The following is a 20,828-nucleotide window of genomic DNA, read 5'->3' on the forward strand; positions in this document are numbered from 1 at the left end:
TGTCAGCAAGTGGGAACGTCTACCTACAACAATTCACACAGCCCGGCCAAAGCCTGCCTTGATACCCTCTTGCTTTAATGCGGTGGAGCAGATGACCTAACCATTTAAACAGTACTGTGCCTTCTCCACACACCTGCTGTTGTTGTACACTGTCTGAACCAGTGACCTCACACACTGAATGAAAGCAATAGGCAAGGAGAGAGGGGCAGAGAAAGCAGGGCCAAGTGCCCAACGGGGTAACTTCAGATCCATATTTCCTCCCTGAAAATGGGTGCAGAAATTTACTAATGCTTAGAACCAAAGATCTGAAGCACCAGTTAGGAAAATCAGAGTAAGCCAAAGTTCTCTAAGCAAAGAGGCATTATTAATAAGACCAATAACTGGGCTTCCCATGTGACACCTGAGTGGAAATGTGATGTCCCCACGTTATCTTTGGACCTGACAGTTGTGGCGGTCCCCCTTCCAAGCCGCGTGCTCGTTTATTGGCAAAGCCATCACCCTTTAATTGGTATCAGATGCTGACGTGCACAAGCGGCATCCTCCACTGTTAGGAAGCTACGGGATGCCAGATTATTTGGCACGCTTTTCAAAACTATTATTGAAATGTTTCTAGGGAAAAATGTTTTAGAGTAAGGAGGAAAAAAATGTGATGTTTCAGAATAAGTCTGACTCCCCACAGTGCCATGAATTGGCAAGGATGTATCATTCATATGGCGACGGTAGAGATATTAACATTTATTTATAAAAGAACGTTCAGGTCTTCTCATCCCTCCCTATGAGGGAAGCTGTGCCATCGATGCTCTGCCGTATGTGTGGGGTCTTCAACCACTCAGGGTTTTGTTCAGGGAATCTGGCTTTCATAAGCTACCTGCGGCTAAGAGGCGGAGAAGACATACATTATCTGTTCACACACATTTAGCTTTAGCTCTCTTATGTCTAAATTGTTACACACAGTTCTCGCCTTCCCCTTTGATGTATAAGACACATAATACACATGTGCTGGCTGGTTTCTGTCAACTTGACACACACCTAGACATATCTGGGAAGAGTGGATCTCAATTGAGGAATTGCCTCTATCATACCGGGCTACCTGCAAGTCTTTGGAGACATTGTCTTGATTAATGATTGATGCGGGAGGGCCCAGCTCACTGTGGGTGGTGCCACCCCTGGGCAGGTGGTACTGAGCTGTATAAGAAAGCAAGCTAGCAAGTCATGGAGAGAAGTCAGTAAGTAATGTTTCTTCACATGGCCTTGGCTTCAGTTTCTGCCTCTAGGTTCCTACCCTGACTTCCTTCTGTGATGAGCTATAAATCATAGGATAAAATAAATCCCGTCCCCTCAAGCTGCTTTTGGTCTTAGTGTTTTATCAGAGCAACTGAAAGTTTGTGTGTGTGTGTGTGTGCGTGCGCACACACAGACACACAGACACATAGACACACAGACACACAGACACACACACACACATGCTGCCATCCAAGCAGGGTTGTTTTTCACTTTCTTTGTATGTTTTTTTTCTGATTATAAAACATATGAAAATGCAAATCTAATGTAGGAAACAACAGACTATGAAAAAGAAAATATAGATCACACTTTTAAAACCTCCAAATCACTATTAATGTTTTGGTAAATTTCTTTGTGGCCTTTTTTTGCTTGTTTGCTTTTTAAGACAAGGTTTCTCTGTGTAGCCCTGGCAGTCCTGGAAGTTACTCTGTAGACCAGGCTGGCCTCAAACTCACAAAGATCTGCCTGCCTCTGCCTCCTGAGTGCTGGGATTAAAGGTGTGTGCTACCCCCAACCAGCCAGTTCTGACTTTTTAAATTTATTCTTATTTTATGTGTATTGGTATTTTGCCTGTATGTATGTCTGTGTGAGAATGTCAGATCTTGGAGTTACAGTCTTGTGAGCTGACATGTGGGTGCTGGGAATTGAACACTGGTCCTCTGGAAGAGCAGAGTCATCTCTCCAGCCCAAGCAGTTCTGATTTTTTTGAAATAAAAATATAAGTCTACTATAAATACCCCTGACTACCCATCTTTGCACCCACGGTCACTATGGAAATACAGATGTGGAGCTGCGTGGCAGGACACCAGGTTCTGCTTTCTCTGTTTCTTTGCTCTTCACCAGTGGCTTTCATCAGCAACCTGAGGGTGTGGAAACTGGGCTTCTGAAGACAATGGGTACATTTTTTTTTTAAGAGCTGGAGCCATAGCGTCTTCAACCTTTGGGCATCCTGGGTAGCTGGAGCTGTATTTACGCAGACAGCATGCTTCCCTTTCTTACCCTTGCAAGGACGCAGTTGTCCCAGAAACACAAGCAGCCTGGGAAAGCTAGTTCAAGACTTTAAATGACAGTAGCACAGAGCAGCCAAGAGACTCACTTATCCAGCTTCTCGTTAGCTTGCCGCCACTGTGTCTGCTCTTTCCTCCATCTCAGATTTTCGCTGAGGCCTGGAAATCGGTCATTCCCTAGGAGTTAAGAAACACACGGCAGGAATTTGATTAGCATGAAACCCTCTAAGATAACCAAAAGGCGAGCCGTGCAGGGCTTTACTGAGAAGGCTCAGCACATTCTTCAGTTAATCAGTTTGTCTGCCGTGAGGAGATAAAGCCGCCATGCTGTGTCTGCGGTGACCTGCCCTGGATGGACAGGAGGCAGCTCTGGAAGATGTCCTGCCTTTCACATTTCCCCCACCCGAGCAGGGGCTTCCATGAGCCCCCTCCCCCGCCCCCAACCCGACTTGTTGGAAAGAAGAGCAGGAGTCCAGCGAAGGTGCTGAGTGCCCTCCTGTTGCTGTTTCTCTGGGAACACATGGCATCTGAATGTCTTACTGTGATGAGCTCAGGTGTTTGGATCACAGGGTCCCTAGGATGGTGGCATGCTGGCATTGTTTGGGGGAGACTGCTCTGCCCCAGTAACATATCAAATGATTCAGGGCTATGACCTTGGGCCTCAGATCCCTCCAGTTTATTGACCAGTCTCCTTCCGGGGCCTAAGCACAAGTGAGACAGTGTCTCCCTCCTCCTTCAATCACTTTCTTGGACGTGGCCTTTACTGGTTCTTAAACCTCAATAAAACATGGCCTTTGGGGACTTTCAGGGTTATCCCTGCCCTCAGAGGCAGAGAACAAGCCTTTTACAAGCCAAGCACAGGATCCAGAACCAGGACCTTCCTTCCCATAAGGAGTGCAGAGCTGTCTAACAAGCGGGGAGGCCGCCCCCACACCTGGAGTGCGACGGCGCATCATCTCCCCGCGGGCTCCTTCCCCACGCAGAAGGGCCTCTTCCAGCTTGGCCTTGACATCCCGAGACTTCTGCAGGACTTGGGTACTGACTTTGTCTGAGCTCTGCTTTCCCTGGAGGGACAGAGGTAGGAACATTTCAGTTTAGGGGTGTCTCTGGAGATGGAGAGATTTGTCAGAAGAGAACACTTCAGGGTCACAGTGGGGAGTTTTGATGTATACTACACACACACTTTTCTGGAAGCTCCTACGGATGAAACTTTATTAGCAGGAATGGGCCCACTGCGATAGGCAGCCATTCCTTCCATGTGGAATGGTCACACCAGCAAATGCAAACAAGCTAGGGGCTGGAATGCAGAAGCATAAAGAATGAACAATGCTGTCACTGCTCAAAGGGAAGAGTAACAAGACAGGACTGAAGGAAACGTCAAAGACACCCCACCCCTGAAGACACCCCACACCTACCTTGTACTCAAAGCAGGAGACACAGATGAACAGCAGGTCTAAAATCCTGTTGAGCTGCATGGAAGGCAGGTCAGCAATCCACCTCCTGATGAGGCCCTGATCGGCATTCTTCATGATCCACAGGAAGCAAACCATGAGGTGGCGGGTAGTGTCTGCATTCAGCATGTTGTATTGCTTATAGGGCTAGAGGGAGGCAAACGGTGGGGGAAGGTGTGAGAGGAAGTCAAGCAACAGAAAAAGACAAAACTGTAAGAGATGAGAACCTCTCAGAACACTGTATCCACTTCTTCCCTGGCTGGGCATCTACTCTCTGCAGCCCCGTCTTCCCAAGGCAAGGGAACGTGTGCTCGGCAAAGGCTTTACCCTGGCAGTCTGGGTTAAGCTACGAAACACTGAACTAAGCACAGTCTGGTGGTCTGTCCCGGACCCTGACCATGTTCCTCAATACCAGTGATGCCATGGAGCATTCTTGCTGCTAAGATATCCAAGAACTTCTTCAAGATGGCCAGCGGAGGGTTGGGCTTACACAGGAGAACTAGCCTAACTAGAAATGATGAATAATCCAAAAGTTCTGCTTCAAATCAAGGTCATGCGCTGCTTCACACAGGGATCAAACGCATATGTTTGTGCAGCCGTCTACACCAAAATTCACCCAAGGGTGGGTGGGTTTCTATACTCCTTACAGGCAATTAATATAAAAGGTACATACTGCCCTGCGCAGGTAGCTTTGGTAAGGAGGATTATTCAAATATAGAGTGTAAACATTAAGGGACACTGTTGAATTGTAAGATTAGTGATGCCTAGTCCCACGTGTCCTGTCTCCCTGATTCCCAAAATCTCCTAGGCAAGGGTGGAAGAGACTAAGGCTGCTAAGTGCTGGGAGGAAAGGGAAAAAAATATCCATTTAGTAAGGAATAGTTGTGTCAAGGCCCTGCCTCACTCAAGAAAGCCGAGTAGGCTTCCTGCGGAGTCAGATCTTTTGTTGAAATGCGGAATGAGATTGACTGCCTCGCTCTTGCAAAGCCTAGGTTGCCCTAGGCGCATCCCTAGGATCATAAAATCAAACACTCAAGTCGAGCAAAAACAGACCAGGAATGGCACTGAGCTAGAGGATGCCGTGTTGTCTCGACAAGAGATGGAGCGCATCAACAAACGTAAGAGTCCCTCAAGTGCAGCAGAGGGGATGTCCCACAAAGAGCCCTCTGGGGACCTAGGAAAGCTGAGCGCTTTTGCTTTGGAAACTCTGGTCGCTTCGGTCATTTACCAGAGGCAAATATTAAGACTAATAAACACACGGAGTAAGCCCAGCCTAACTTCAATGGAAGGACGCTTTGGTGGGATCTCTGTAATGGTTCAGAGTCCCCAAGTACCCGTCTCTGATAGTTTTCTGCACCTGGAACACTGGGACTGGCTAAAGGTGATGTGTGCATCTCTTGCTGTTGCCACGGCTGTCTGAGCAGCATGCTTCTTGGCTGGCTGTCAGCCTCTGATTCCTGTAGCACAGCGGGGAGGCAGACACCCTCTCTGCCCTTAGCTGGGTTCTATCAGAAGTCAGGAGTAGGACATACCAACAAGAAACGATCTTAAGTAATGTGTACCAACATACCAAGGAAGACAGCATTGCTCCGCTTGTCTTCAAGTTAAAATGATTCCCTGCTATGGCCAGGGCCACATTCTGGTTGATTCCATTGGCCACATCTTGTTCTTCATAGGAGCCACTGGCGCGGCTTTTCCCACTGCGAGCATCTGCAACTGCAATTAAACATCACCATGGGTGACAGCAAGCCAAAGACCACACTTCCTGGTCTTCAACCCAATAAGTGACAGAAGCGTCTTAGTTAATGAAGTCAGCAAGTAATTCAAAACCTGGTGTTTACCATTATTTGCCTAGGGAAAAAGCAGACAGGCTTAAAACAAATGGAGTGCTGGTTACACACTAATTTTTCAGATGTTAGAAATAGAAGTTTTCAAAGTTTTATAATACTTCTTTGTGTTCTGTTCTGTATTTAAAGTAATACTGTTTAAATCAAATAATGATCCAATAAGATGGAACCTCTAATTACAGAATAAGTACTTTGTAGAATAATATGCTATTATTATGCTATATTATATTATATTATATGCTAGTGTATATATAATCATACACTAAGATTGTTTCAAAAGTCTAAGCATATCTGTCTTTACAGAAAAGCCAGATTTGTCAGAGGTCACCTATGGTAACAGATGCAGCTCAAATTTGAATTTAGATGTATCTTTAACATTTTTATTTTATTATTTTTATAATTTTGCTACATGTATGTCTGTGTATCACTTTCATGACTGATGACCCCAGAGGCTACAACAGGTCATCAGAACTAAATCTGGAGTCACAGACAGTCGTGAGCTGCCCCGTAGGTGCTAGGAATTGATGCTGGGTCCTCTGGAAGAGCAGCCAGTGCTCATAAGTACTGAGCCATGTTTCCAGCCCCATGGGCTGTATCTTTAAAATAAATTCATTTTTATTTTATATGTATATGTTAGTACCTTTGTGTATGTATGTGTACTTCATGGGCTTGGGAAAGTCAGAAGAGGGTCTCAGATACTCTGGAACTGGAGCTACAGGCAGTTGTGAGGTCTTGGGAACCAAACCCAGATCCTCTGCAAGAGCAGCAAGTGCTCTTAACTGCTGAGCTTTCCCCCTGGTAATTTACATGAGGAATTGTTTTTAATAACGAAGAGAAATAACTACTTCCATAGGAATGCTTGCTTTTCGCTTTACAATTTGCATGAATTAAAGGTTCTAGATCATTGTCCTCACCGTGTGTATTTGTGTGCATATGAATGTGAGAATGTGTGTGTGTGCACGTGCGCACATATATATGCATGTGCATCTGGAGGCAAGAAGAAGATCTTGTTTTGTTCCTCAGCCACTCCCCTCCCCCACCTGGCTGACTGGAGGGCTCCAGGAATTTTCCTGTCTCACCTTCCCAGTGATGGGATTACAAGTGTACACCACCATGTCAGAATTTTTTAGGGGAGTTCTGGGAATTGAACAGAGATTCTTGTGCTTGAATGGCGAGCTCTTTACTGACTAAGCTATATCCACAACCCCAGTCTCATTATTTTATAAACTAAATAATTGTTATTGTGCTGATTTTACAGATGACTTAGTCAACATGCCACTATAATTGGAGGACGTGGGAAACTCAGGTGGCTCTCTGAGACTCAGTGGCGATGCCTTGTAAGGATCGCTGGGCTCAGGCAGGCATTCTCCAGACTCTAGATCATTGATCTGCAAAACCCCAGCATGGTAACCTCTACAAAGTCACAGAGCAGAAGCTATTCTGAAATGACCAGAATAGTGTTCTCCCACCTATATTCTCCAGCCCACACTGGAACAGGAACATAAATCCAGGAAGTGGGAAATTTTGAAAAATTTTATGCTGTCTTCTTGTCGTTAACTAAAAGACACCGACCTCAGAATTGACCTCTTGCTGCCAAAAGCAAACTTTTTTTTTTTTTTTTTTTTTTTTGCTGTGGCATAATTTCCTAATATTAAAAGACTCCACGATTTATGTGTCAGTGGATTGGCATAAAGCAAAAAGTCTTTTGGTTCCAATAACTACTTTGTATGCACCGTGAAAGAAAACGAACGTGTTTATTTGAACAGAGCAGCGACCCCAGAAGAGAGTACCAAGTGCTCTTCTATTCCATCCTTCACTGAGCAGTTAACGGAATCCACCAGAAACCAGTAGGTCAATGAATGAAAGTTTTAGTGACCAATGCTGTGAAGTGTCGCCCACACAAGTTATCCACGCTAGAGCTGATGAGATAGCTCTTGTTTTCTGTGTGGGGGACATATGGCAGAGGCCTCGTTAACCTCAGACAGAAGACAGAAGGTCCTTACCTGTGAAGTCATAGAGCTGTGGCAAAGAGTCCAGAATGATGCCGACCAAGGGCAAGTATAGGGCGGCGATTTTGACTTTGACTTCTGGTTTGAGACACCGTGGATCCAGGTCGTGAGAACTCAGGAGGCTGTGGATGGCACTCACAGCTTTTCTCTGTACTCTGCTGATTCTGTTGACACAACAGCGAGAAACCAGGCTATGGTGAGGGAGGCTCTGTGCCCGTAAGCCAGAGGGTGCCCCACATGATCCTGAACAATTCGAAGACGGTGTGAAAAGCATGCAAAACATGGTAGAAGAGAGGCTGCCTGTGCTACCATCCTGGTCTATTTAACCTTCTGTTTTCAAGTTCACCGTATCATGAGTACTCTGTTCCTTTCGGATACCGAGTGACATTCTGCTGTGCATAGAGCACAATCTCATCATCCCCTCAGCAGTTGATGAACGTTTGAGTTGCTAATACTTTGGGACTATCATGAGTGATGAGTGCTCCTGGTTTTTGTGTGGGTGTAAGTATGCATCCCTCTGGTGTGCCCCTCAGTTAAACCACTGGAGTCAGAACTCCATCTTGACCTTTAGTGATTTCTTCACCCGGTTACATTCCCGCCAGCTGTGTCTGAATGCTCTATTATCTGTATCTGTCTTTTCTCCTTCTCCTCCTCCTCCTCCTCCTTCTTCTTTTCTTCTTCTTCTTCTTCTTCTTCTTCTTCTTCTTCTTCTTCTTCTTCTTCTTCTTCTTCTTCTTCTTCTTCTTCTTTTCTTCTTCTTCCTCTTCCTCTTCTTCTTCTTCCTCGTCCTCTTCTTCCTCCTCCTCCTTCTACTTCATCATCATCATCATCATCATCTTTCACTCTCTCTGGTCTTGTTTCATTTTGTTTTTTCGAGACAAGGTTTCTCTGTATAACCCTGGCTATCCTGGAACTTGCTCTGTAGGTCAGGCTGGCCTTGAACTCAGAGATCTACCTGCCTCTGCTTCCTGAGTGCTGGGACTAAAGGTGTGAGCCACCATGGCCTGGCTCCCCCCTCGCTCTCTAATGCTGAGGATTAAACTTAGGTCCTAGCGAATGCTAGGCAAGTGCTCTAGCCACACCTCTGCCTCTCTGTCTTTTCAACACAACCATCCTAGTACTCAGGATGTGGTATGTAATCTCAGTTTTAATGAGGTACTGGCATCAACATCGTTTCATAATCTATGATCATACCTTCTTTGGAAAATGTCTATATCAACCTTTTGCTCATGGTGGCAAACGGCTTTAATTCCAGTATTCAGGAGGCAGAGGCAGAGGCAGAGGCAGGCAGATCTCTGTGAGTCTGAGGTCAGTCTAGTCTACATAGTGAGTTCCAGGACAGCTAGGGCTATACAGAGAGACCCTGTCGCAAAAAACAAATAAAAATTTTAGTATAGCTAGGGGAGCATAGCGTTTGGAAATTGAGGCAATAGGATCATGGGTGTGAGGCTAGCCTGCGTTACATAATGAGACTATGTTTCAACAAACAAAAACAAGCAAGCAAACAAAACAGAAAAAAGATTTAACTTTCCTTTTATTTCTGAGGTCTGAAATTAACATATATATGATATAAATTCTTCATTAGATCTGTGGCTTGTAAAAATTTCCATCCTTTCTGTGGATCTGTGGATTATCTTCTAATTTTCCTATTTAATTTTTGTTTTGGGATAGTCACTATATTGTCCTGGCTGACTTGGAACTCTCTGTGTGAACCAGGTTGGCCTCACTGAGCTCCTCCGGCCTCTGCCTCCAAGTGCTGAGATTAAAGGTGTTCACTACCATGCCTGGACTCTTAATTTTCTCATAAGGGAAATCCAATTCTGTTTTCTTCTGTTGTTGCTCAGACTTTTATTTTCAGAGCTGAAATGCCTTTGGCTGGTTTCAGTGTCTGAAGACGATGACTCTGGTTTTCCCTGATCTGTCTACACCACAGCTTTAGGTCTCCCGCCTTAGGCCGGAGGTTTAGTTAATGTTTGCCTACAGTCAGAAGGAGGGTTCGTCTCCACGCTTTTGCATGTGAATATCAAGAAGCATTTGCTGAACTATTCCTCCCTCACTGAATTGTTTTGAGGCACACTGGACAAAACTCAACTGATGATAAATGTTAAGATTTACTTCTGGATTCTTAATCTGGTTGTACTGACGAATATGTCTGTTTGTGTTTTAGAACCAAGAAGTCAAGTAATTTTGCTTTGTAGTGGATTTTAAAATCAGGAATGTGAATCTTCCAATTGTATTTTTTTTTTAAAAAAAACTGGGTTAATATCTGGGTCTTCTATTCGATTCCATAGGTCAACTTCTCTGTTCTTATGCCAGTACCAAGCTGTTTTCAATATTGTAGCTGTGTAATAGAGTTTGAAGTCAGGGATGGTTATACCTCCAGACGTTCCGTTATTATATAAGATTGTTTTGGCTATCCTGGGTTTTTTGTTTTTCCATATAAAATTAATTATTATTCTCTCAAGGCCTGTGAAGAAGTTTGATGGGATTTTGATGGGGATTGCATTGAATCTATAGATTGCTCTTGGTAGAATTGCCATTTTTACTATGTTGATCCTCCCAATTCAAGAGCAAGGGAGATCTTTCCATTTTCTGGTATCCTCCTCAATTTCTTTCTTCAAAGACTTAAAGTTCTTGTCAAATAGGTCTTTCACTTCCTTGGTCAGAGTTATCCCAAGATATTTTATGCTATTTGTGGCTATCGTGAAAGGTGAAGTTTCTCTGATTTCCCTCCCTGCTTCTTTATCCTTTGTGTATAGGAGGGCAACTGATTTTTTGGAGTTGATCTTGTATCCTGCCACATTACTAAAGGTGTTTATCAGCTGTAGGAGTTCTTTGGTAGAGTTTTTGGGGTCGCTCATGTATACTATCATATCGTCTGCAAATAATGAGAGTTTAACTTCTTCCTTTCCAATTCGAATCCCCTTGATCCCCTTATGTTGTCGTATTGCTATTGCTAGAACTTCTAGCACTATATTGAAGAGGTATGGGGAGAGTGGACAGCCTTGTCTTGTTCCTGATTTCAATGGAATGGCTTTGAGTTTCTCTCCATTCAGTTTGATGTTAGCTGTCGGCTTGCTGTAAATAGCTTTTATTATATTTAGGTATGATCCTTGTATCCCCAATCTCTCCAACACCTTTATCATAAAGGGATGTTGGATTTTGTCAAATGCTTTTTCAGCATCTAATGAGATGATCATATGGTTTTTTTTCTTTCAGTTTATTTATATGATGGATTACATTGATAGATTTGCGTATGTTGAACCAGCCCTGCATCTCTGGAATGAAGCCTACTTGATCATAATGGATAATTTTTCTAATGTGTTCTTGGAATCGGTTTGCCAGGATTTTGTTGAGAATTTTTGCGTCGATGTTCATGAGTGAGATTGGCCTGTAGTTCTCTTTCTTGGTTGTATCTTTATGTGGTTTTGGTATCAGGGTAACTGTAGCTTCATAAAAAGAGTTTGGCAATGACTCTTCTGTTTCTATATTGTGAAATACCTTAAGGAGTATAGGTATCAGCTCTTCTTGAAAGTTCTGGTAGAATTCTGCATTGAAACCATCTGGCCCTGGGCTTTTTTTGGTCAGGAGGTTTTTGATAACCGCTTCTAATTCTTCGCGACTAACAGGTCTATTTAGATTGTTCACCTGGTCTTGATTTAAGTTTGGTAAATGGTATTTATCTAAAAACCAATCCATTTCTCGTACATTTTCCAACTTTGTGGCATATAAAGTTTCGTAGTAAGATCTAATGATTCTCTGAATTTCCTCTATGTCTGTTGTTATGTCCCCCTTTTCATTTCTGATCTTATTAATTTGAGTGTTCTCTCTCTGCCGTTTGATTAGTTTGGCTAGGGGTTTGTCAATGTACTTATCCTCCTGGAGATTGGAAATAGACAAGAGTCCCAGGTAACCTCGGGTGCATGGGGGGGGGGGGTGGGAGGGTTGTTGGAAGGGGAGAGGGTTAGAGAGAAGGGAGTAGGGGAGGAATGGGGAAAACTCGGGGGACTGAAATGGGGGGAGGGAGGAAGGATGGATATGGGATCAGGGAAGAATATATCTCAACTAAGGGAGTCATTTTAGGGTTTACAAGAGACTTGATTATAAATGGGATCCCAGGTCCAAGGAGAGATCCCCAGATTGTTCTCTGGACAGAGGAGAGGGTGCCTGAACCGGCCTTGGCCTATAACCATACTGATGAAGATTTTGCTTATCACCATAGATCCTTCATCCGACGATGGATGGCGATACAGACGGAGACCCACATTGGAGCACCGGACTGAGCCCCCCATGGTCCAAATGAGGAGCAGAAGGAGGAAGAACATGAAAAAAAAAAAACTCAGGACCGCGAGGAGTGCGATCACCCACTGATACAAGGGGACTGATCTAATGAGAGTTCACCAAGGCCAGTTGGACTGGGACTGAACGAGCACGTGATCCAACTAGATTCTCTGAATGTGGCCGGATTCTCTGAATGTGGCTGGCCTGGAGCCTTTCTGAAAAGCCATTGACAATGACTCTGGGACTTGTTTCCTCTGCATATACTGGATTTTGGGGATCCAGTCTGTTTGGATACTCACCTTCCTGGACCTGGAGGGAGGCGGGAGGAACTTGAACTTCCCACAGGGCTGGAAGCCCTGACTGCTCTTAGGGATGGAGAGGGAGGAGGAGGGGGAGTGGGGGAGTGGGAGGGTGTTGGGAGGAGGGGCGGAAATGGAAACTTTCATAATTTAATAAACTTTGAAAAAAAAAACCTGTTTGGGCTCTACGGGTTTACTTGAATTTCAAGACTCATTTTAGGAACACTTTAATTTCTGCAGTGAAGTCAGCCGGAATTTTGAGAGGCACCACATCAAATTCACAGGTCAGTTTATGGCATAGTGCCACCCTAGCAGTATTGTATGCTCTGACCGTGGACACGGGATGGATAGCATGTAGCTCTCTTTCCGGCATCACTGTTCTGATGTTTCCAGTGCACAAACCTCATACTGCTTTTGCTGCATCTGTTCTTGAGTACTCGATTCTTTTGGGGGGTTTAAATAGCACTGTTCTCTTAATTCCTTTTTCAGACTGTTCATTACAAATATACATACATACAATTGATTTTTATATTGATCTTGAACCCAGCAACCATCGTGATAACTCCAAAGAGTTTTTTGAATTAATGACTTAAAATTCTCTATAAACAACACCATCCTGTGTATGAGAGTGGAGATGTCTTACTTCTTTCCAATGTGAATCTCCAGTCTTTCATTTCAGTTGTCTTTTGTCCTAGGCAGAACGCCTAGTCTGAGGCTGGACAGCAGTGACAGACACGGAAGGTTTAATTAGTTCCTGGTCTTAAGGAGAAAGCTCATGTCTTCCATGAGCAGGCAAGTGTGAGTTTTCCAGAGGCGGGAATGAGACTGAGCAAAGTCTCACAAAGATAAGAGGCCATTTCCTCCAAATCCACTGGATTTACTGAACCTCGGACATTTATGGACAAACCCGAGTTTCTGGGACGGCTGTGTCTGCTTACATGGGGATAGAGTTGCTGCCCAGAAGCCCTTGCTCCACTACAGCTGAGACAGATGTGGGTGAGTCTTCTAACTGCCTAGACAGCAGAAGGACACACTGATTACTGGGAGCTGTGCTAATGGATGTCGGTTTTCCAAGGTTTAGCCCACATACTGCAGTCCTGACAGTATTTCCGACGGCTTTCTAGTAAAGTAACTAAGGGATGGCCGTGCTGCCCAAAACACTGATGCTGCTAATTAGCTCCTCTCTGGATGTGTTTGCAGACGGCATCTACCTGATTAGACCTAATTACACCATCTCTGAGCAAACACTCCCTTATTGCCAGTAATACGCCAGCAACAATTTTACAAGGACCAGAAACAGATGTTGGGACTGTTTCCAAGTGGAACAAAAATAGAAAATCAAAGACCACTGCTAAGGTGAACACAAAAGATACTTCCGGGCATCACCCAAAGCCATGGTACTTATTAAGAAGCAATTAAGAAAATAAAGACGGGTGATTTCTCCTGTTTTAAAACTTTCTTCTCTCAGGACCTTATCAGCAACTACCTAAGGGTGTTTTTTGTTGCTGAGAAAATATTAGTTATAGGAAAGAAAATTCTACCAGGAAAAGTGGAATTCAGTTAGAAAGACTATGGAGGGGCTGTGAGCTGTCAGCCAACAAGTAAGGTACACACACAGTGAGAGGATCTACGAGAACAGCCCTACAGCGGCTCTCTTGACCTGGCAAGGCTTGTTCACAGGGCTGTCATATAGACACAGGCCAGCTGCTTTCTTATTGGCTGTCACTTCCTTTGTCAGCTTTGGGAAGTGGCATCTTGGTATTTCCTCTCGGTGTGCTCACCTTGTCAAAAGTGGCCTTGTTAGGGCTGGGGGTGTAGCTCATGCTGAGCCTGGGCAAAGCCTTGGGTTCACCTCAGCAACCCTCTTGCAAAATGGTTTTTCCCTAGGGAATTCAGTAACAGAGCATTCGCTGCAAACTCTGCTCAAATAGGGGACTTTAAGAAACCATTCTGAGGTGGGCTTGGTGGTGCATCCCTTTATTCCTAGCATTCTGGAGGCAGAGGGAGGTGGACCTCTGAGTTTGAGGTCAGCTTGGTCTACAAAGGAAGTCCCAGGGCAGCAAGGGCTACACTGAGAAACCCTGTCTCAAACCCATCCTCCCCACTGCCCCCCAAAAAAGTCATTTTGGGGCTAGGGATGAGTCTCAGTGGTAGAGTGCACACCTACTGTGTGTGAGGCTCTGGGCTCAATTCCCAGCACAGTAAAAACAAGGTCATTTCATGGGTCTTATAATCCCCTTGCCCTACTATACTCCATGGGTATCATCAAGACAGGAGTGCTTATCCTTGGAACTAGCAGGTGGTGAGTTCTGGGGTCTTGTTATATACCTAAGAAGGTGAACTGTGGTGTAGGAGTCCTTCTGTTTGTGTGTTGCTTTCATTGGTTAATGAATAAAGAAACTGCCTTGGCCTACTTGATAGGCGGAACTTAGGTAGGTGGAGAAGACAGAACTGAATGCTGGGAGGAAGAAAGTAGAGACACAGAGAAGCCATGGATCTCCCGCCTGAGACAGACCCGCCAGTTAGAATCTTTCCCGGTAAGCCACTGACACGTGGCGATATATAGATGAATAGAAATGGGTTAAATCAAGATGTGAGAGCTAGCCAATAGGAGGCTAGAACTATTGGGCCAAGCAGTGATTTAATTAATACAATTTCTGTGTGGTTATTTCAAGGCTAAGCTAGCTGGGCAGCCTCGACAAACAAGCGGGCCCTTCTCCTTGCAACAGAACTGAAGACATTGTTAGTATTTCTTCCCTTCACGTTCCACTTTAGGAGTCGGACACTTACCCGTCACCTTCAGCATCCAGGGCGACAGCCAGTTCTGTGAAGAGGAGCCCCGTGAGAAAGTGCTGCTGGCGGTACTCCTGGGTCAGGTCAAACATGCTGGCAATCTTTTGGTCCTGGAAACTGGAGCAGGAGCTTGAGTTCTGCAGATATGTAAACAGAAGCTCGATGAGCAACAAGAACTGGAATCAAAACAGCCCTGGCTTGCATTTACAGAGTTCCGGCCAGCTACTGCATGCACTGACTGGTCAACATAAATTTAAGAGCAGATCATGCAGGGCCTATTGAGAAACCAGGCTAGGGGTAGAGCGCAACAGGAGAGCATGTGCCTAACGTTGCTGGGTTCTCAGAACAGCCAAACGAGAGGAAAAAAAAGAAAAGAAAACCAGCTAATACTCTCCGTGCTCACCTGACATCAAAAGTTGCAGATGAACAAGCAGCCCAAGACAATGTAGACAGAGAAACAAGGACTGTACCCAGACCCACGCCAGGGCCTGTTTCCCCAGCACCCTTTCCAAAAGGCTGCCTGAGCACACTGTCTGAATGCTGCTGGCAGTCCTTAGGCCATTCCTGCCCTGTGTTCCTACCCCAGGGGCATCCTTCACCAAGGGCAGGAGAAATGAGTGTTTCTGTAAGTCCTTGCACTTTGCTGGGTAGGGGCCTGTCAATCCCTTGGGGTAGCCAGGAGAGGAATATAGGGAGAGGACCCAGGGCAAGGTTAGCACGGGGAGTCTTAGGACTCGTCCCACTGAACAAACTCCAGCAGATACATAATGGAACTGGTCCTTGTAAGTCATGTGTGTCCTGGATCACATTATAATGGTCATGTAGCTAACTTTGAGTACGCCATCTGGAACAGATAGCTAAACTGACTTCTTCCTATTTTACTACTACTATTTCTACTATTAATATTACTATTATTAAAAATCAAGGATATATACCAGAATAGAATCTAATGCTATCCTGGGATATCTTGCCTGTTGCTCTGAGTATTATTTAGTCGGGGGCTCCATACCAGCCCCTGGCATCCATTTTTGGAATGCTGGGCAGAAAACTCCATTCCAAGCTCCCTCCCCTGGGAGTTGCCTCAGTCCAAACCTTTCACCTCCGAGAAAGCCCGCCAAATGGTGACCCCTACCCAGGGAAGGTCAAGACCACCCCCACAGGCTATTTAAACTGCCCCCCAGAGAATAAACACATGTGGTCTCCCCTTTCTCTCTCTGGTGATCCTTTCAGCTTCGCCCCCCCCTCCATGTTTCCCAGGACCACCAGAGAGCGCAGGCATCCCATTAATCCTGGATATCTTTTAGTTTGGTTTGATTTGGTCTGATTGGGATTATTTACATCGGCGGAGAGGTTTGTTGGCAAGAAAATACTTAACAAATACCTGACTTGTTTCCCACATATAGAACATGATTGTAAAATAACATTTCCTTATGGGTTTTCTAGAGGACACTAATTCCTTGAGAAGCCTGTGGAGGAGGGGTGGGGTGAGGTCATTGCCACAGTCAAATTATGTTGGGAATCATTACTTCTCATACCCCTCCCCCTCCAGGACCTCCTCCTAGGGCCTTTGACAAAAAAAAAAAAATGAGGTTGACGAGTTTACAAAACTCACTTGACTTGGAACCCTGTACTTGCAAATATAGTAAACCTGCATTTACATAAGAAATCTAATAATACTCGGTTAATGCCGACAAAAAAGGACCTGAGACTTGTAAGTTTTCTTGATCTCTAGGCTTCAGATTCCTTTCTATACTGTCAGCCTCATTAGGGACCCCTGAGTCAAACTACGTGATTTGTAAGTCATCAGTTCCGATGCCACAGCTTCAGGGTAGCCTATCGCCCATTGCTAGATCAATTGATCTGGTTTAAATAGCTTAATTTTTTCCTCTAAGTAATAAGACCAACATTTATAGGAGATGCATGATTGAACTAATTAATAAGCTAATTAACAAACTAGCTTGACTCTGGCCTTCAGGCGGTGGATTACCTGGGAGGATATGGAAGGACAGGGAGATGCCGGGGCAGTATCTGTATTCATGAAAAGGAGGTTCAGGTTGAGGTAATGTTCATGGCTACAGAGGATCCTCAGGAACTCCAGTCGCATGGAAATGAGCGTTGGAAGGGTATTAAGCTTGGCTGACAGCTGGAAGGAAATGCACAGAGGAAAGAAACGCTTAGTCTAGGATAACCAGAGCTGAGTTTAACAGACACTAACGTATTCGTTCTCTGTACTGTAAGACATCGATTTGAGTGAAGGTTAATCGGACAGAGCAACAGACGCCATTCTGGGAGCCCAGCCAGCTTTCATTTACTACTCTTCTGAACAACAGCCCCAAATGAGAACTCTTGTCCCAGCCTCACAGAGTCTAATCAACGCCATGGCAAACCCATGTAGAAAATAAGCTTGAGATCTGTGTGTCTTCAGCACAGCCACGGAACACATCTCCCGAGATCTGTGTGTCTTCAGCACAGCCACGGAACACATCTCCCGAGATCTGTGTGTCTTCAGCACAGCCACGGAACACATCTCCCGAGATCTGTGTGTCTTCAGCACAGCCACGGAACACATCTCCCGAGATCTGTGTGTCTTCAGCACAGCCACGGAACACATCTTCCAACAACTCTGCTGTGTCGCAGAGGCGAAACTAAAACGTGACCAAGTAACAGTTGAAGAAGGCTTGGGCAGGGCAGGTGGCTGTGTGCTGTGGATGGCTTTAGTTCCATTTCGAAAGGAAAATGGTCCATTCTGCACAGCTATCCGGGCCCTGTTGTTCTGGGGTCACCTTTCCCCACACCCATCTTAAAGCTTTGAAAGCAGATGAACCTGCATTTGATATGCACACAGTGGCCTGGAGCCTGGTGGGCTGAAGAATTCAGTGTTCTTTACTCTGGTGGGAACGGCCACAGGTGCAGGCAGCTGTGGGTGGAAGATATGGGTGCCTCCTTAGGATTTTCTTCTTACCTAGGGCATCCTTTGGGAAACTCGGGAATTGATGAAGTTCGGCTGGGAAAGGGGTGTTATGTAAATAAGCCAGGGACCATCTCTGTGTGTCGGCTCTTTAAGTGTATGCATCCTTCCTTAGAACTAACATGCATCTGCCAAACCAGTACACACCCATCTTGAATTTTTACACATTTAATCATTTGAAAATAAGCCTCAAATAGTTTTTTGAACACTTAAGGGAATTTCTAATATGCAAAATATAATTCCCACTAATGATTTGAAAAAGTATTAGAATAAAGAATAACAGAATAAAATGAAACAAATCTTAGTAATTTAGAATTTACTTTTATGAAAGTGTGTTGACAAATATGTCAACGTTGATCTCCCATGCCCCATGTGGATTTAGACAGTGAGCATTTCCTATTTTATTGAAAGAATTTTTAAATCATCAATGCTTATGATATACATTCATTACCAAAATCTCCATAATGGACTCATTAAAATCAGTTATCTTTCTTTTTTTCCATTTTCAAGACAGGGTTTCTTTATATAACCATTCTGGAGCTTGTTTTGTAGAGTAGGCTGGCATTGCACTCACAGAGATCCACCTGCTTCAGCTTCCCAAATGCTAGGATTGAAGGTGTGCGCCACTATCTCTCAGCAGGGCTATCTTTTCTTGACCATGCTAAAAGTTGTCAGTTTAGATTAATCTTCAAATTTTTAGGGCATGGAAGTTTATGAGTAGACTCCCCCAAAAAGTTTGAAAACAGATCATTTTCTTTAGTTAGGACAGAAATTCTTCAACTTTCAGATATTTGAAAAAAAATACCCTGACCAAACATAAAAAGTATTGTGGGTCAAATAATTTCTTAATACAAATATTAATTTATCCATCAATTTTAAAATAAATTTCTGATATCATTAAAATAATTTTTATTTTTAATTATAAAATAATGCATTTATGTAGTAGAAAACCACGAGAAAACTTACAGAAAGAAATTCAAACTATTTTAACTCCTCAAATAAAAAATCTTCAAGTTAAGAAATTATTAATGTATCTTTAAAACATGTCTTATTTGTAATCTCAAATGCACATTAGCTGTTTGATACATAATTTAATACTTAAAAGCATTGCAGCTAAATTATTTAATAATGTTGCTAGAATGCTAAGACTGTTGTTAAATATAATACACTTTACAGTTTCCAATTAAAAAGTGATCACTTGATGGGAAGAATTTTTTTTTTTTGAGACAAAGTTTCATTATGTAGCCTTGGCTATCCTGAAACTCTCTATATAGACCAGGCTGGCCTTGAACTCACAGAGATCTGCATGCCTCTACCTCTGTGAATGTTGGGATTAAAATTAGCCACTTGATAGTTTTAATCAGAATTTATGATGGACTAATGAGCAATTTATTAAGAGTTTCCAATTATGTAGGCACCACCAGTGTCTGCCAAGTGCTCACTGTACAGTTCAGCACATTAGGAGTGCCAAGTCCAGAACCTGACAGACCTCTGTGCGGTTGCCACACACTTGCTGTGTGAAACTGAGTAACAGCAATGGGTTTATGGTGATAGCCGTCCTCCTGGATTTCTTTCTCAAGAGCATCTCAGTGGGCTGCAGAGATGACTCAGCTTTAAAGGCGAGGCTCTCAACCAAACTGTCAGCAGTAGCTCAAGCTCAAGCAGAATTCCAGCCCTCAGCACCTACTTTGCAGAATGCTTGGGTTCCCACTGCACAGCTGCTGCCCACTGGGAAGGTAGGGAGAGACTTGCGGTCCTTAGGCACCTACAGCCTCTCCAGTTCTCTGACTCAGACTCCCCACTGTGCTGTGAAGCAACCTCACCTATCACCAGCCCCCAACCAAGCCTCAGCTCCGGCCACTCTTTAGATGTTTCTGATTCCCCTGGATGGTGGGTGGCCCCTCACTGGAGGTCTCTGGAGGGTCTCACTGGGAAGGGCTTTTCCATTCATGCGGCCAGCCCAGGAAAGATCCTGTGTCACTGTTTCTTCTGGACACACTTCTCTCCTGGATAAGGTGTCATATCCCTCAAAGCTCCACAGAGGAGAACCCTTGCATTTTCCGAACAAAGAAAGGACAGCCATAGAAGCAGAGCTTTCAAGCCGTTACTATTGAGAGTGATGATGGTGGTGATGCCAGCGTGGGAGGGCGACGGTGGTGGGGGGCTGTGGGAAAAGCAGCAGACATGGTGAAGAAAAGAAATATGGAAGAAGAGAAGTAGCAGCAATAACTGCTGTTTATATTCTTATTACCAGAACATTCTGAAGGGGACACCCAAGAATTGCACTCAAAACAATTTGGGGGAGAAAGCTGGGTGTGGGGGTGCACATCTTTAATCCCACTTGGGAGACAAAGGGAGGCTGATCTCTGTGAGTTTGAGGCCAGCCTGGTCTACAGAGTTCCAGGATAGCCAGTGCTACGTAGTGAGATCCTGTCTCAAAACAACCACCTCTGGGGAAGAGTTAACGCTGATAGGCTGTGCTGCATTACAAAATACGTGCTTCATGCTCCTGGGAATTCAATCTCTGAGTTCAGTGGCTTTTTAACATTAGAAGCCCACAACCACAATTTAATTAATAATCCTAATAAGTGAAAAGAAACCTTATCTATCTTTCGTGTGTGTGTGTGTGCGTGCATGCATGCACAGGCTATGAGATGTCAGCTGTTTTCTTCTATAGTTTTCCAGCAAGCCCCTGGGATCTGCCTATCTCTGTTTATCTCCACTTCCAATCTGTCTCCAGGAGCACAGAAGTAAACGTATCCATCGCCAGTTTTTAGGTAGGTGCTGGGTCTTGAACTCAGGTCCTCACGCTTGCATAGCAGTCACTTTATCTACAGAGCAACTTCCCAGTTCCAAACCTTGAATGCTCTGGCCGAAGATTAAACGCATAGT

The 20,828-nt window shown here is 44.4% G+C and overlaps 1 protein-coding gene and 1 pseudogene across 2 annotated transcripts in view; one reads left to right on the forward strand and one right to left on the reverse strand.

The window, feature by feature from the left end:
- Positions 1 to 20,828, reverse strand: part of Dock8 (dedicator of cytokinesis 8) — a 203,407-nt gene that overhangs the window by 33,826 nt on the left and 148,753 nt on the right. For both annotated transcript variants that reach the window (XM_087908020.1, XM_087908022.1), the window contains 7 exons: positions 16,956 to 17,111; positions 14,966 to 15,105; positions 7,590 to 7,759; positions 5,310 to 5,455; positions 3,704 to 3,886; positions 3,223 to 3,352; positions 2,378 to 2,465 (listed from right to left, as the gene is read on the reverse strand). In XM_087908020.1, the coding sequence (XP_087764146.1) occupies positions 2,378 to 2,465; positions 3,223 to 3,352; positions 3,704 to 3,886; positions 5,310 to 5,455; positions 7,590 to 7,759; positions 14,966 to 15,105; positions 16,956 to 17,111 (1,013 nt within the window). The remainder of the gene's footprint in view (positions 1 to 2,377; positions 2,466 to 3,222; positions 3,353 to 3,703; positions 3,887 to 5,309; positions 5,456 to 7,589; positions 7,760 to 14,965; positions 15,106 to 16,955; positions 17,112 to 20,828) is intronic.
- Positions 420 to 540, forward strand: LOC125403549 (small nucleolar RNA SNORA24; annotated as a pseudogene).

This window comes from Myodes glareolus, chromosome 7, assembly GCF_982192425.1.
Source record: "Myodes glareolus chromosome 7, mMyoGla1.1, whole genome shotgun sequence".
NCBI lineage: Eukaryota > Metazoa > Chordata > Mammalia > Rodentia > Cricetidae > Myodes > Myodes glareolus.